General features: G+C 43.8%; 2 protein-coding genes across 3 annotated transcripts in view; one reads left to right on the forward strand and one right to left on the reverse strand.

Annotated features, from left to right (window-relative positions):
• The window catches only part of deaf1 (DEAF1 transcription factor), a 71,912-nt gene extending 69,623 nt beyond the window's left edge, over positions 1 to 2,289 (reverse strand). The window contains exon 1 of one of the 2 annotated variants that reach the window (XR_004562381.1): positions 1,913 to 2,285. Coding sequence is in view for 1 of the 2 variants with exons in the window: in XM_034177363.1 (XP_034033254.1) it covers positions 1,913 to 2,048 (136 nt within the window). In the remaining variant the exon portion in view is untranslated. Of the gene's footprint in view, positions 1 to 1,912 lie in introns of both variants that reach the window. The other variant, XM_034177363.1, reaches the window with a different exon arrangement.
• Positions 2,290 to 5,866: 3,577 nt separating this feature from the next.
• Positions 5,867 to 15,589, forward strand: bet1l (Bet1 golgi vesicular membrane trafficking protein-like). The gene is made up of 4 exons (XM_034177365.1): positions 5,867 to 5,920; positions 10,619 to 10,704; positions 13,349 to 13,405; positions 15,192 to 15,589. Exons 1-4 carry the CDS (start codon positions 5,902 to 5,904, stop codon positions 15,357 to 15,359), a joined length of 330 nt encoding a protein of 109 aa, XP_034033256.1. The 5' UTR covers positions 5,867 to 5,901; the 3' UTR covers positions 15,360 to 15,589.
• The last annotated feature ends 3 nt before the right edge of the window (positions 15,590 to 15,592 follow it).

Genomic DNA, 15,592 nt, shown 5'->3' on the forward strand with positions numbered 1-15,592 from the left:
GATTTCGGACTGAGTGGGTTTGTTCCATCACCCCGGTTGCCTGCCTCGGTCTGTCCAGTGATGATGCCTGAAGGTCGGCTTCTCTGTGCGGGTCGGCCCGCTGTCGCGGTTTGATTGATATCCCACCAAGTCATCAGTCCTCCCTCAGTCGGCGTCACTCCGAAAAGTAGCTGAAAAAAGCTTCTCCCAGCAGGGTGATGGAGAATCATTCTACTGCTGTTTTTTAAAGCTTTTGTGGTTCAGCCGATGCAAATTAAAGAAGGCGATCGTGCAACTTTTTTCAGGTTGTGGAAACAGCCAGAGTGTGATGTAGCAATCTCCACCCCCTTGCCGCTTCCGAAGCGAAGCGTCTGATGCCACAATGTGTTGGAAACACACCAGCCTGGCGTTACAACACATCGGAAAGCTTTGACGCGTCGGCCTGACGTCTTCAGTGTGAGAGGACCATAAGTTGTCTCCCTGCTCCAACACACCTGAATCCAATGAAAGACTCATTAAAAGTCTGCTAACAAGTCTTTGACTGGATTTAGGTGTGTTGGAGCAAGGAGACAACTAAGGGTGTCAGGAAGGTGGCTCTCGAGGACCAGACTTGGCCACCCCTGGTCTAGTGGTTAAGTACTGGGCTTGAGACCAGAGGATCCTCGGTTCAAAACCCCAGCCTGACCGGAAAATCACTAAGGGCCCTTGGGCAACGTCCTTAATCCCCTAGTTGCTCCTGGTGTGTAGTGAGCGCCTTGCATGGCAGCAGCCTGACATTGTTATGTGAATGTGAGGCATCATTGTAAAGTAGTTCTGAGCATCTGATACAGATGGAAAAGCGTTATATAAATGTAGTCCATTTACCATTTTATCTACAGTCCTAAAAAACAGCAAAAAGACTAAACTGCTTCAAATCCCTTACTTTATGTCTTTACTTTACGTTGGCCTCTCTTCATTGGCTTCCTGTTAATTCCAGAATAGAATTTAAAATTCTTCTTCTTACTTATAAGGTTTTGAATAATCAGGTCCCATCTTATTTTAGGGACCTCGTAGTACCATATCACCCCAATAGAGCGCTTCGCTCTCAGACTGCAGGCTTACTTGTAGTTCCTAGGGTTTGTAAGAGTAGAATGGGAGGCAGAGCCTTCAGCTTTCAGGCTCCTCTCCTGTGGAACCAGCTCCCAATTCAGATCAGGGAGACAGACACCCTCTCTACTTTTAAGATTAGGCTTAAAACTTTCCTTTTTGCTAAAGCTTATAGTTAGGGCTGGATCAGGTGACCCTGAACCATCCCTTAGTTATGCTGCTATAGACGTAGACTGCTGGGGGGTTCCCATGATGCACTGAGTGTTTCTTTCTCTTTTTGCTCTGTATGCACCACTCTGCATTTAATCATTAGTGATTGATCTCTGCTCCCCTCCACAGCATGTCTTTTTCCTGGTTCTCTCCCTCAGCCCCAACCAGTCCCAGCAGAAGACTGCCCCTCCCTGAGCCTGGTTCTGCTGGAGGTTTCTTCCTGTTAAAAGGGAGTTTTTCCTTCCCACTGTAGCCAAGTGCTTGCTCACAGGGGGTCGTTTTGACCGTTGGGGTTTTACATAATTATTGTATGGCCTTGCCTTACAATATAAAGCGCCTTGGGGCAACTGTTTGTTGTGATTTGGCGCTATATAAAAAAAAATTTGATTGATTGATGTCCACAAAAATTTATGCGGAAAAAGGGGTCTGGAAGACAAGATGGTGTCGAAGCATCATGTGACAGCATTTTAACCAATCACTGCGCAAAGGGATGAAACCAGAGTTGGGCGGGAGCTGGTATTTTTTAAATGATTTTGGTGGAAAATGATCACGTGAGCCTGTTACAAGTAACTTGAATTCATCGCACAGGGCTAACAGGCCTGTTAGCCTATTAGCAGACGGGTGAAGAGTGCCTTGCCTGCAAAGGCCGTTTCGTCCGGGTTCTCCGCCATGGTGCTGACTTCGGCCTCAGACTCGGTGTCTGAGTTCAGTCCCTCCTCCGGAGGCGGTTCGTCGAGCCCGAGCGCCTTCGTGGCCGAGTCAGCTTCGTCCATCGTTCCGAACAGACGAAAAGAGCCGAGCAGCGCCGCGTCAGAGTGCGTTCAGCCTACTGGTCCGACCCGAGCAGAATCGCCACCAAATAATAACAGAAATAAATAAACACTCGGTGTGAGCTTAAGGAAAATGACCCCGAGCCCGCAAATCTGAATCCCGGAGACAAAAGACCGCCATACTCTTTCCCTTTCACCAACAAATCGATACGACGGAAATGACCGAGTAGAGCCGAAGCGCCACACAGCGGCCAGCCGAAACCACGCGAGTGACGAAGACAGTTTGTACGTGAAACACATGCAGACACTAAACATAAAATGGTCCCTGGGCTGTCAGTTAATCCACGAATAAAACCTTTTTTTCTGCTTCTACAACTCCGTAACTCTGTGGCCACGCAATCACGTGGACTCTTTCAAAGTTTTCGTTGATGGGTGTCGCAATGCAATTTACCACTGGAACAATAGGGGGCGCAACGTGACGAACACGGCAGGGACCGAGTCACACTCTCACGAGCGCCACGCGCCCGCGGCCGACGTGCTTGATGAATGCCTGCGCAAAAAGTAGTTCCCAGATAATTGATAATGAGTATATCTCATCTAAATGAATTTTAAAAGTTATCAGTAATAAAGATAAATAAAGATAACTGAAGTTTTAAGAGTGGCCGTATCTGGGAAGAGACACATTCTGTGTTGTCATTCCAACGACAGCGGCACTCTGAGCAGAGTGGGACAGCTCCATGGTTTCCACCTGCACTGTAGCCCGATCAGTGATCTACATGTAGATCACTGATCTACATGTAGATCACTGATCACACAGATCAGTGATCTACATGTAGATCACTGATCTGTGTGATCAGTGATCTACATGTAGATCACACAGATCTGTGATCTACATGTAGATCACTGATCTGTGTGATCAGTCTGGTCTCTATGTACATCACACAGATCAGTGATCTACATGTAGATCACAGATCTGTGTGATCAGTCATCTATGTGATCAGTCTGGTCTCTATGTAGATCATGTAGATGACTGATCTACATGTAGATCACTGATCTGTGTGATCAGTCTGGTCTCTATGTACATCACACAGATCAGTGATCTACATGTAGATCAGTCATCTACATGATCTACATAGAGACCAGACTGATCTATGTGATCAGTCTGGTCTCTATGTAGATCACACAGATCACTGATCTACATGTAGATCACTGATCTGTGTGATCAGTCATCTACATGATCTACATGTAGATCATGTAGATGACTGATCTACATGTAGATCACTGATCTGTGTGATCTACATGTAGATGACTGATCTACATGTAGATCAGTCATCTACATGTAGATCATGTAGATGACTGATCTACATGATAGAGATCATAGATTTCCTTTGTTGATACAAAAAAAAACCTTCTCAACAATGTTGTAGTCGAGCTAACATAATGATTGAGTGCTAAATAAAATGATAAAACTATGATAAATCTATGAACTCCCTCCCTCACTGTCATCAATTGGAACATACCACCTCACGGGGGCTTCCAGTCAGCTGGACACCGTTGGTATCGATATTATCGATATTAGGATCGATCCGCCCACCTCTAACTGAAACACGAAAAGAACATGAAAACTGGCCAGTGTGTCTCATGGTCAGTTTGCTACTTTGCTAACTTCATATCTCCTTATATAAATAATAATAATAATGGTAATCATACATATCTCCTCTGATGCATACTGTTCTTTTGCTTACCACGCTACACAGACAAAACACACTTTTTCACACATGCCGTTTTAGATCTAACCCGAGCAGTCACTGGATAAAAAGTAAGACCCTTCGGCTGCTAGAGTGCCTAGATAGAGAGAGTAGCGCCAACTCAGAACACGGCGTCATTTTGGTTCCAACTGCTGTGACCTACTGAATGGTTAGGGTTAGATCTGAGTCTGAACACGGTGTGAAAAAAATAAACAGTCGGACTTTTAATCACGGAAATGACTCCGGTCCCACTTTACTCAAATCGGCGAGTGTCAGAGCTGAACTTTAATTTGTACCTCTGCACATCCAGACCGCTTGGTGTTTTTAATGAAAATACATTGTGATCAGATGGGACGTTTATCTGACGTGAGCGATATGTATGTAACAGATTAGTTACAGTCAGGAGGCACCAAACATCTATCCTGAAATGGGACGTGCGCCTAATTTAATGACCGGGTCATAATTTCCTCTGAAATTTTTTTTTCTGCCAAATGTATTTGATCCATTATCAAAATGTAAATGGTGTGCACACTGCAGAAGCAGTGAAAGCAGCAAAGTGCTTTCACTGCACAGCCTCAGACTCAGAGCTGTGTCAGGCTGCAGGTCTGAGTCTGAGCACAGTGTGAAAAAAAATAAACGGCCGGGCTTTTAATCACAGAAATGACTCCGGTCCCACATGCGAGGGGTTTAATGGAAATACATTGCAATCAGATGGGACATTTTTCCAATGTGAGCAAAAATCTGCAAAAATCCATTGCACAAAATCATTATGTACAGTGTTTATTAAATGGAAAATAATAGAAAATTTGGGACTTTTTTGTCTGGTGACTGTGAATATCTGGTTTATATGATGATGGTTTAGGTGAGTTTTACTGAACATGGGACTGAACAATAAATTTATCTCTCAAAGCTTTGATGATGAAGTCGCTTCCATCCCACACGCTGACTTTATTTTCCCAAATGTTTCTTCTGTTTGGATCTGAAGGGAATCTGTACATCTTGAAGCCCTTGTTGTGTCTATTTGTGCCTCCAAATGCACAACAACCCGACATTTTCAGTGGATAAATAAATGAAATAGCTGGATTTACATGCAGACACATTAACAGTGAACACTATTTTGGAACCAAGATGGCACCATGGGTCACGTGACCGTTTTTTCCCCCCAACTCTCTTGTTGCCACTCTGTTTATCTGGGCACTCTAGGCAGAGTGCTGTGTGTGGTCAGTTTACAAGCTGAAGTTGCATCTTTGTGTTTAGTGAAGGCATCTTTCAATACATCTAAAATTGAAGTCCGTTTTCTATCAGTTTTTGAATCTTCTGAGTTTGCTCCCTACAACCTACACATTAACTTTCAAAGGTTTTGTATCACATGTTGGGGACAAGCTGGAGAAACAGCCATGAAACCACTGGAATCTCTGTACAAACCTCAAAAACTCTACATTTAAAAAATGCAATATAAAGCCTCATCTGCTGAGCTTTGAGAGTTTTTAACTGTTTTCTAATTTGTCTGTTACATTTAAGATTTTAAATGGCTCGGTTCCTCCCCCGTGATATCAGTTTATTAATATTTGTAGCAGAATATCTTCAGTGAAACTGTTCTGTGCGTTTCTGTGTAAAAGTCTCGACTCTGTGGTACAAACGTCAGCTTTAAAACTCTGATTATAATGGAAGATTCAAAAACAAACTCAAAGACCCTCAACTCTATAAGCACTGATTTGAAACATCGTGTTAAATATGTGTGTGACCTTTGAGATCATGTTTTTTATTAATGCTTTATTCCTCATGTTTTAGTTATGAAGAACTGCACATGTAAATTAGCTTGAGGCTAACTCTGGTATGAACATTTATGTTTTTTATTGTACATGGTCCCTTTACAAAGAAATGAATAAAACAAAGACTGAGATCGGGGAACAACTTTGAGTCTCTTTCTAATTAAATATTATATATTTATGTGACAGAAAAACAAACCAACAAAAAACAGGACGCTACTTTTTTCTACGTGACGCGCGCAGTGCATGATGGGTGCGATGACGCCTGGGCTTTGTGGTGCAGTTCTCTTCCGGAGCTGCAGGCGGCGCTGCAGCGTTTGTGTGTAGCTTTTGGCCAAGATGGCGGACTGGAGCGGAGGTTGGTTTGTTTGTTTGTGCGTCTGAAAAAGGAAAAAAAATGTTTATTATTGTTTGCTGATTAACAACAGTGACGTTTATTATTTGACGTTTGACAGAAGCGTTAACGAACGACAGAAAGATTATGACGTGTTAGTGACGAAACAGGAAGTGAAGACATAAAGTAATGAAACAACGCAGTTTAGCTTCGAATTTTATTCGATAGAATAAAAGTGTGTGTTTGAGTTGGGTAGTTAGTTAGTTAGTTACTTAGTTAGTGTGTCTCTCTCTGGTTGTTCAGTCGTGTCTCTGTCTCTGTCTGTCTGTCTCTGGTTGTTCAGTCGTGTCTCTGTCTGTCTCTGGTTGTTCAGTCGTGTCTCTGTCTGTCTCTGGTTGTTCAGTCGTGTCTCTGTCTGTCTGTCTCTGTTCAGTCATGTCTCTGTCTGTCTCTGGTTGTTCAGTCGTGTCTCTCTGTCTGTCTGTCTCTGGTTGTTCAGTCGTGTCTCTGTCTCTGTCTGTCTCTGGTTGTTCAGTCGTGTCTCTGTCTGTCTGTCTCTGGTTGTTCAGTCGTGTCTGTCTCTCTCTGGTTGTTCAGTCGTGTCTGTCTCTCTCTGGTTGTTCAGTCGTGTCTCTCTCTCTGGTTGTTCAGTCGTGTCTCTCTCTCTGGTTGTTCAGTCGTGTCTGTCTCTCTCTGGTTGTTCAGTCGTGTCTGTCTCTCTCTGGTTGTTCAGTCGTGTCTCTCTCTCTGGTTGTTCAGTCGTGTCTCTCTCTCTGGTTGTTCAGTCGTGTCTGTCTCTCTCTGGTTGTTCAGTCGTGTCTGTCTCTCTCTGGTTGTTCAGTCGTGTCTCTCTCTCTGGTTGTTCAGTCGTGTCTCTCTCTCTGGTTGTTCAGTCGTGTCTGTCTGTCTCTGGTTGTTCAGTCGTGTCTGTCTCTCTCTGGTTGTTCAGTCGTGTCTCTCTCTCTGTCTGTCTCTGGTTGTTCAATCGTGTCTCTCTGTCTGTCTCTCTCTGGTTGTTCAGTCGTGTCTGTCTGTCTGTCTCTCTCTGGTTGTTCAGTCGTGTCTGTCTGTCTGTCTGTCTCTGGTTGTTCAGTCGTGTCTCTCTGTCTGTCTCTGGTTGTTCAGTCGTGTCTGTCTCTCTGTCTGTCTGTCTATCTGTCTCTGGTTGTTCAATCGTGTCTCTCTGTCTGTCTCTCTCTGGTTGTTCAATCGTGTCTGTCTGTCTCTCTCTGGTTGTTCAGTCGTGTCTGTCTGTCTGTCTCTGGTTGTTCAATCGTGTCTGTCTGTCTGTCTCTGGTTGTTCAATCGTGTCTGTCTGTCTGTCTCTGGTTGTTCAATTGTGTCTCTCTGTCTGTCTGTCTCTGGTTGTTCAGTCGTGTCTCTGTCTGTCTGTCTCTGGTTGTTCAGTCGTGTCTCTGTCTGTCTGTGGTTGTTCGGTCGTGTCTCTGTCTGTCTCTGGTTGTTCGGTCGTGTCTCTGTCTGTCTCTGGTTGTTCGGTCGTGTCTCTGTCTGTCTCTGGTTGTTCGGTCGTGTGTCTCTGTCTGTCTCTGGTTGTTCGGTCGTGTCTCTCTGTCTCTGTCTGGTTGTTCGGTCGTGTCTCTCTGTCTCTGTCTGGTTGTTCGGTCGTGTCTCTCTGTCTCTGTCTGGTTGTTCGGTCGTGTCTCTCTGTCTGTCTCTGGTTGTTCGGTCGTGTCTCTCTGTCTCTGTCTGGTTGTTCGGTCGTGTCTCTCTGTCTCTGTCTGGTTGTTCGGTCGTGTCTCTGTCTCTGTCTGGTTGTTCGGTCGTGTCTCTCTCTGTCTCTGGTTGTTCGGTCGTGTCTCTGTCTGTCTCTGGTTGTTCAGTCGTGTCTCTGTCTGTCTCTGGTTGTTCAGTCGTGTCTCTGTCTGTCTCTGGTTGTTCAGTCGTGTCTCTGTCTGTCTCTGGTTGTTCAGTCGTGTCTCTGTCTGTCTGTCTCTGTTCAGTCGTGTCTCTGTCTGTCTCTGGTTGTTCAGTCGTGTCTCTGTCTGTCTGTCTCTGTTCAGTCATGTCTCTGTCTGTCTCTGGTTGTTCAGTCGTGTCTCTGTCTGTCTGTCTCTGTTCAGTCGTGTCTCTGTCTCTCTCTGGTTGTTCAGTCGTGTCTCTGTCTCTCTCTGGTTGTTCAGTCGTGTCTCTCTGTCTGTCTCTGGTTGTTCAGTCGTGTCTCTCTGTCTGTCTGTCTCTGGTTGTTCAGTCGTGTCTCTGTCTGTCTCTGGTTGTTCAGTCGTGTCTCTGTCTGTCTGTCTCTGGTTGTTCAGTCGTGTCTCTGTCTGTCTGTCTCTGGTTGTTCAGTCGTGTCTCTCTGTCTGTCTGTCTCTGGTTGTTCAGTCGTGTCTCTCTGTCTGTCTGTCTCTGTTCAGTCATGTCTCTGTCTCTCTCTGGTTGTTCAGTCGTGTCTCTCTGTCTGTCTGTCTCTGGTTGTTCAGTCGTGTCTCTCTGTCTGTCTGTCTCTGGTTGTTCAGTCGTGTCTCTGTCTCTGTCTGTCTCTGGTTGTTCAGTCGTGTCTCTGTCTGTCTGTCTCTGGTTGTTCAGTCGTGTCTGTCTCTCTCTGGTTGTTCAGTCGTGTCTGTCTCTCTCTCTGGTTGTTCAGTCGTGTCTCTCTCTCTGGTTGTTCAGTCGTGTCTCTCTCTCTGGTTGTTCAGTCGTGTCTCTCTCTCTGGTTGTTCAGTCGTGTCTGTCTCTCTCTGGTTGTTCAGTCGTGTCTGTCTGTCTCTGGTTGTTCAGTCGTGTCTGTCTCTCTCTGGTTGTTCAGTCGTGTCTCTCTCTCTGTCTGTCTCTGGTTGTTCAATCGTGTCTCTCTGTCTGTCTCTCTCTGGTTGTTCAGTCGTGTCTGTCTGTCTGTCTCTCTCTGGTTGTTCAGTCGTGTCTGTCTGTCTGTCTCTCTCTGGTTGTTCAGTCGTGTCTGTCTGTCTGTCTGTCTCTGGTTGTTCAGTCGTGTCTCTCTGTCTGTCTCTGGTTGTTCAGTCGTGTCTGTCTCTCTGTCTGTCTGTCTATCTGTCTCTGGTTGTTCAATCGTGTCTCTCTGTCTGTCTCTCTCTGGTTGTTCAATCGTGTCTGTCTGTCTGTCTCTGGTTGTTCAATCGTGTCTGTCTGTCTGTCTCTGGTTGTTCAATCGTGTCTGTCTGTCTGTCTCTGGTTGTTCAATTGTGTCTCTCTGTCTGTCTGTCTCTGGTTGTTCAGTCGTGTCTCTGTCTGTCTGTCTCTGGTTGTTCAGTCGTGTCTCTGTCTGTCTGTCTCTGGTTGTTCAGTCGTGTCTCTGTCTGTCTGTGGTTGTTCGGTCGTGTCTCTGTCTGTCTCTGGTTGTTCAGTCGTGTCTCTGTCTGTCTCTGGTTGTTCGGTCGTGTCTCTGTCTGTCTCTGGTTGTTCGGTCGTGTGTCTCTGTCTGTCTCTGGTTGTTCGGTCGTGTCTCTCTGTCTCTGTCTGGTTGTTCGGTCGTGTCTCTCTGTCTCTGTCTGGTTGTTCGGTCGTGTCTCTCTGTCTCTGTCTGGTTGTTCGGTCGTGTCTCTCTGTCTGTCTCTGGTTGTTCGGTCGTGTCTCTCTGTCTCTGTCTGGTTGTTCGGTCGTGTCTCTCTGTCTCTGTCTGGTTGTTCAGTCGTGTCTCTGTCTGTCTCTGGTTGTTCAGTCGTGTCTCTGTCTGTCTGTCTCTGTTCAGTCGTGTCTCTGTCTGTCTGTCTCTGTTCAGTCATGTCTCTGTCTGTCTCTGGTTGTTCAGTCGTGTCTCTGTCTGTCTGTCTCTGTTCAGTCGTGTCTCTGTCTCTCTCTGGTTGTTCAGTCGTGTCTCTGTCTCTCTCTGGTTGTTCAGTCGTGTCTCTCTGTCTGTCTGTCTCTGGTTGTTCAGTCGTGTCTCTCTGTCTGTCTGTCTCTGGTTGTTTAGTCGTGTCTCTGTCTCTCTCTGGTTGTTCAGTCGTGTCTCTGTTCAGTCGTGTCTCTCTGTCTCTGTCTGTCTCTCTGTCTCTAGTTGTTCAGTCCTGTTTCTCTCTGTCTGTCTCTGTCTGTGTTGTAAAGCTGGTCTGTAAAGGCACCTTGACACTTTCATGAATTTGAGCCCTTCACTGGTACGCAATCTGCCGTGCAGGAGAGTAAACTCGTAAACTGTGCGCAGCTTCATGCAAGTGCACAATTTTTTTGTTTTGAATTGTTCAAAATCTCCATCCCGCATTAATTATGTGAACTACACGTGAACATTGTGCAAACATTTAAAAAACGCTTTGTGTCAGTGGCAGTCACTGTGTCAACGCATCACAGCGCAGCTCATCTGAACGATTATGATGAGATGTTAAATCTATCACATTCATAATTTTACAGCTACTCATGAGAAGGAATGAACATGCAACTCTTTTAACAAGCTATTACAACATAAACATTACCAATAATGACCTTGTAGACTGTTCCAAATGTGTTCTTCATCCCATGAAGCGCACGAGAGAGAGAGAGAGAGAGAGAAAAATTCCTCTGTGATCACAGAAGCGATTAGAGGTGGTTTCATCAGTCAGACCGAGAGCAAATGATTAATCCGCTACGAAATAATTATTTTATATAATGCAGCGTCCAGCAGCACAAAGCGCAGCATCCGGTGGAACACAGCGGGTGGCATTGGCATGACGAATTGCGTGGCAGTGCTGGGGTTAAATGCGTAAGTGTGAAGGTGCCTTAACTCTTAAACGATTGAAGACAAAAACCCATGACAGGTGCTGTTTTTTGTTTCAGGACATGGGAGTGTGGACGACGTCCTGGACATAGAAAACAAACGTCTGGCTGAAAACTTGGCAACTAAAGTGTCCAGACTGAAATCTGTGAGTGAGACAATTCATTCATCAAAATGTATTTACGTGTTTAAGTGCGCGTGACTCCCACTTCCTGTTTGGGTCACCGGTCCAATGAGAGTCTGTAGAAGGTTGTAAACTTGTCACAGTCATGTGACCTGAGGCTGTGTTTGAATTTGAGCATCAGACCTCCCCTCTGGGATGCAGCTCTGCATCCAGGACCAATTGGCATCAATTTTCATGTTTTTGATCTAATTTCATTGGATAGTGGACAAATAGTTTATAATAATTTCTAGTTTTCTTATTTCGTTTGGGTGCTTTTGCAATCTTTGCACAACACGAAGTAAAGATCAGCATGAAGCACTCTTAGGAATCTTGACACACGCTTCAAAGTTTTCAGTCGAAACATTTGCTGGCTGAATTTAAACCAGAAGTCGTGATCAGCAGCGTGCTGCCGAACGACCTCATCAAACGCTGAAGTTTTAAAGTGTTTCAGCGGTTCAGACGAGGTATGTTCATCTCATCACTGACAACGATTCCATACGCACCTCGATACATATAGTGATACATGATGATACTGACGATACAGTGCCATATGATTCACCCCATTCCCGTATTGATAAGACTTTATGTATTGATTCCGCTTATCGATCCGATTCTTTATCGATACCTCTTGTGAATTTTCTGTGTACTAAAAGTAGGCTTTATAGGTTTTCTATGTCAAGATTTTATTGAGTCTTAAAGTAAATAGATATGAAATTGGTCACTGGATCCTTGATCTCTGGACATAAATAGAAATCAGTCAAATCTGTATGTGGTCACTGGATCATTGATGTACATTATGGATCCTTGATTCCTGGACATAAATAGAAAAAAAAAAAATCATGCTTTTTGTCAAAAGCATTTCCTTTCACATATTAATGGCACGAATGTAACTCCATAGACTCTGAGCTGAGCTCTTCAGCTGGCTGCACGGCATGTTAGGATGTAATTCATAAAAACGCATGACATCTCACTTTGGGGAAAAAAGAAACCCAGTTTTGGTCAGTTGTACTTTATTGTTTGTATTATAATATTCGAGGTGTCATTTGATTTAAAAACGGCGATTTGCTTCCGACTGAACTCTGCACAGCTCGTTGGAGCTGTGTCGTTAGTCCCACAAAACAGAGGATATTATTATTATTATTATTATTATTTCCTTTACCTGATGGACAACTTCAGTTTACGCACTGACTGGTGCTCACGCCAGAGAACCATCACATGAAACTCCGGTGTGGAATGGAGGATGGTTCTCATTTCTTGCTCGCAACAAGATGACAGGTGAGTCATGATTGACAAACTTTGAATGGCTTTGAGAGAGGGGTTAAGAAGGAATTGCGGACCTGCCACTACCAGTGAAGCAGAGAACCAGCGAACAGCAGGTCGAAGCGCTGCTTTGTTGCTTTAAGCTTCAAGCAGACCTGCTGCAGTCTGCAGTCAATGTAGAGAAATAACCCTTTCACAATAAACACCCTCAAAAACAATGGCCGCTCCGGTATCCCAAACCTAAGGACTGATAAGGGAATCATTAAGCAAAAAGGCTATTTATGTCATCATGTTTGTTGTGGTAGAAATGTGCTTTCTGGCTTCTGTCTCGTGGTGCATTCGATGTGCCTTGGAAAAAAAATCAATGCAAGCAGGCAGAGAGCGATGCAACACAATTTCACCCATCAATTGAATCGATGCACACTGAATGAATTGATGCACTTGCATCACGTTCGTTTGTATCTAGATACTGATTTGTATTGATTAATTTCCACATGCGTAGTTCAGAGACATCAGATACAATCCTACAGAGACCAGCAGTCATAATAACACACTGAACGGCCGCTGGAGCAGATTACAGAGGCTAAATGCAGTCATTGTTACTGATTCATTATTGTCATCCAGTGGCAGGTGATTGTGTGTGTGTGTGTGTGAGTGAGAGTGAGAGTATGCGAGCATGCACCTCGTGTTGCGTTTGGATTGTTTCAGCACATATTCTTGGAGAGAAATGTGTGCAAACACTGAAGGAAGTCAGTGTTTATACTGAGATAATAATCCAGCAGATACCTTCAATTGTTGCGTGCTCTCACATGAGAATACGTGTTCTCATGTGTTCTCACGTGTGCACGTTCAGCCCAAAGTAAACACTGATCTCATGTGTGGCAGAACGTTCATCAGCAGTGTCTCCCTCCCATGATTCCTGAATCAGGCACTGTGCAGCTTCAGCTCCACTTTACCTTTTCTCATTCTTGACCACACAGTGCAAAGCGCCGTCTCCGTGTCCACCGTCTCTGTGTCCATTGTCTCCATTTTAGCGTTATTGCAACAACGAGAGCAGGATCAGTTCCACACCCAGCTTCCTGTTTGGCTGCTCAGCCAGAGCAAACGTGTTGTGATGACTGAATTAATGCAGACACTGGGTCAATACATCATGTTAACGTGTGTGTGTGTGTGTGTGTGTGTGTGTGTGTGTGTGTGTGTGTGTGTGTGTGTGTGTGTGTGTGTGTGTGTGTGTGTGTGTGTGTGTGTGTGTGTGTGTGTGTGTGTGTGTGTGTGTGTGTGTGTGTGTGTGTGTGTGTGTGTGTGTGTGTGTGTGTGTGTGTGTGTGTGTGTGTGTGTGTGTGTGTGTGTGTGTGTGTGTGTGTCTCAGTTGGCCTATGACATCGACAGAGAGGCAGAGGACCAGAATGACTATCTGGACAACATGGTGAGAGTTCATTCACTCTGTCACATTCACTACTTCAAACAGTGGTGCAAAACCTCCATTTGTCTCCGGATTTCTGTCAAAATTTGTTTCCATGTTCTGTTTATTTTGTCATATAAAACTGCTAACTTAAAAAAATATATATATATTTATTTGTACGTATGTTATGGCTTTATTTTGACACAAAATGTGACCCTGTGGAGAAAATCAAACACACCCCTCTTCTTCTGTGGTGTTTAACGGTAGCCGGCATGCTTATTGTTGCACTGCTGCCACCTGCTGTATCAGTCCGTTACAGCAGCACTAAATCTTCTCAATGAGTCTGGTATCCTTCAAGTACTTAAAAAGCCAACACTTCCCCTCTCACTTGAACTTATGGCTAAAATGCTTCCTACAGAAACTTCTTTCAGGCCTTACAAGTGATTTCTTTCAGTTTTTACTCTTTAATAATAATAATAATAATACATTTTATTTGTAATGCACTTTACATACATGGAATCTCAAAGTGCTACAGAGCAGAGACTAAAACCAAACAATGTACAGGGTCAGAAACAATAACATATATTCATAAAACATAACCAGACAGATAAAATCAAACATTTTAAACATTTTAACATTTTTAACATTTTAAAAGGCCCTTTTAAATAAAAGTGTCTTGAGGCCTTTTTTAAATGCCCCCACACTCTGTGGGGCCTTCAGGGTCTCTGGAAGGGCATTCCAGAGCTGTGGGGCGACTACCTGGAAGGCCCTGTCTCCCATGGTGGAGAGCTTGGATCTGGGCTGGTGCAAGCGGTAGGTGGACGTGGTGGAGCGGAGGGTTCTTGGGGCGGTGTGAACCCTCCGTCTTTAATAGATAAACCATTCAAAAATGACAAGATATGTATAATAAAATATTTACTGTACAGGTATATTCAGTGGTTATGATTTTTATTATTTATATTACACATGGTGGCATTTGAAAATGCTGCATTCCAGTGATAGTATTTCACACTTTATTTAGAATTCAGTTGGTCTGGTTTTGGTATTTGGCTTTAATATGTGGCATTTATCTGGTGATGGTCTTTTTTTATTTTATTTTTGTAACTAGTTATCACGTCTTTATGTATATTATTTACTAAAAGCAGAAAGGGTGTAATTATTGATTTGTTTTTTTTAAGACAGAATTTGATAAATGTAGAATGAAAACAATGAAAGCAGAATTAAAGTCCGTTAATGCAGACAGTCAGTCCATTATGGAAACTTATTACAGACACATACAAGATAGTAAATACATTTTAATGAAATCAAGACTTGAGCCATATTTTGTGCCACTGTAAGAGTCAAATACCGGTCAAAACATTTTCAGTTGCTTGCACCCCTGTTCACAAAGAAAGAAGCACACAGCACAACAAGCTCCGCCCACTAACAGGACAGCTCCAACTTTGATCAGATCTCTGTAACATCATAAGGTCAGTGTTCACAGATAGACTGAAATCAGTGACCTGTCTCATTGTGGTAGCAATCATTAGACACCTCATGATTCAATTATAAAACGATGATTGCTGCTTTTTTTTTTTTTTTTTTTTTAAATGTATATATTTTTTTTTGACAATGCAGGATTTATTTTTCTCACTTCTTGGCACTTTTTAAAGCAAAAATTGATGTCAGTTTTCTCTATTAATGTGAGGTTTTTTTAAAATTGTCTTTTTGTTTTTAATGTGAGGTTTTTTAAATTAATGTCAGTTTTCTTCATTAATGTGAGGTTTTTATGTGAAATAGTTAATTAGTCTTTTGTTTCTGCTACTTGCAGGACTCAAACTTCATGAGTGCAACGGGTCTCCTGAGCGGCAGTGTAAAGCGTTTCTCCACGATGGTGCGGTCTGGTCGAGATAACCGCCGCCTCTTGTGCTATATGTCCTTGGGTCTGGTGCTGGTCTTCTTCCTGTTGTATTACCTGGTCACCAGGATCCAGCGCTGATGGCCAGTACGTCAGACGATGGTTTATGTGAAGCTGAAACATTTCTTGCTCCCACTAAACTCACAGAACTGACCTCCAAACATTTAACTGTATCTCTGGTTGCACCACAAGATGGCAGCAGTGTCCTCGTGTGAACAGACCAAAGGTTTCACTGGACCATACAATACCTGGACTTTGGATTTGAGCCCTGGTCCAGCCCTTATCAGTAAAGGTACATTTTGTAAACAGACTTC

This window comes from Thalassophryne amazonica, chromosome 8 (genome assembly GCF_902500255.1).
Source record: "Thalassophryne amazonica chromosome 8, fThaAma1.1, whole genome shotgun sequence".
NCBI lineage: Eukaryota > Metazoa > Chordata > Actinopteri > Batrachoidiformes > Batrachoididae > Thalassophryne > Thalassophryne amazonica.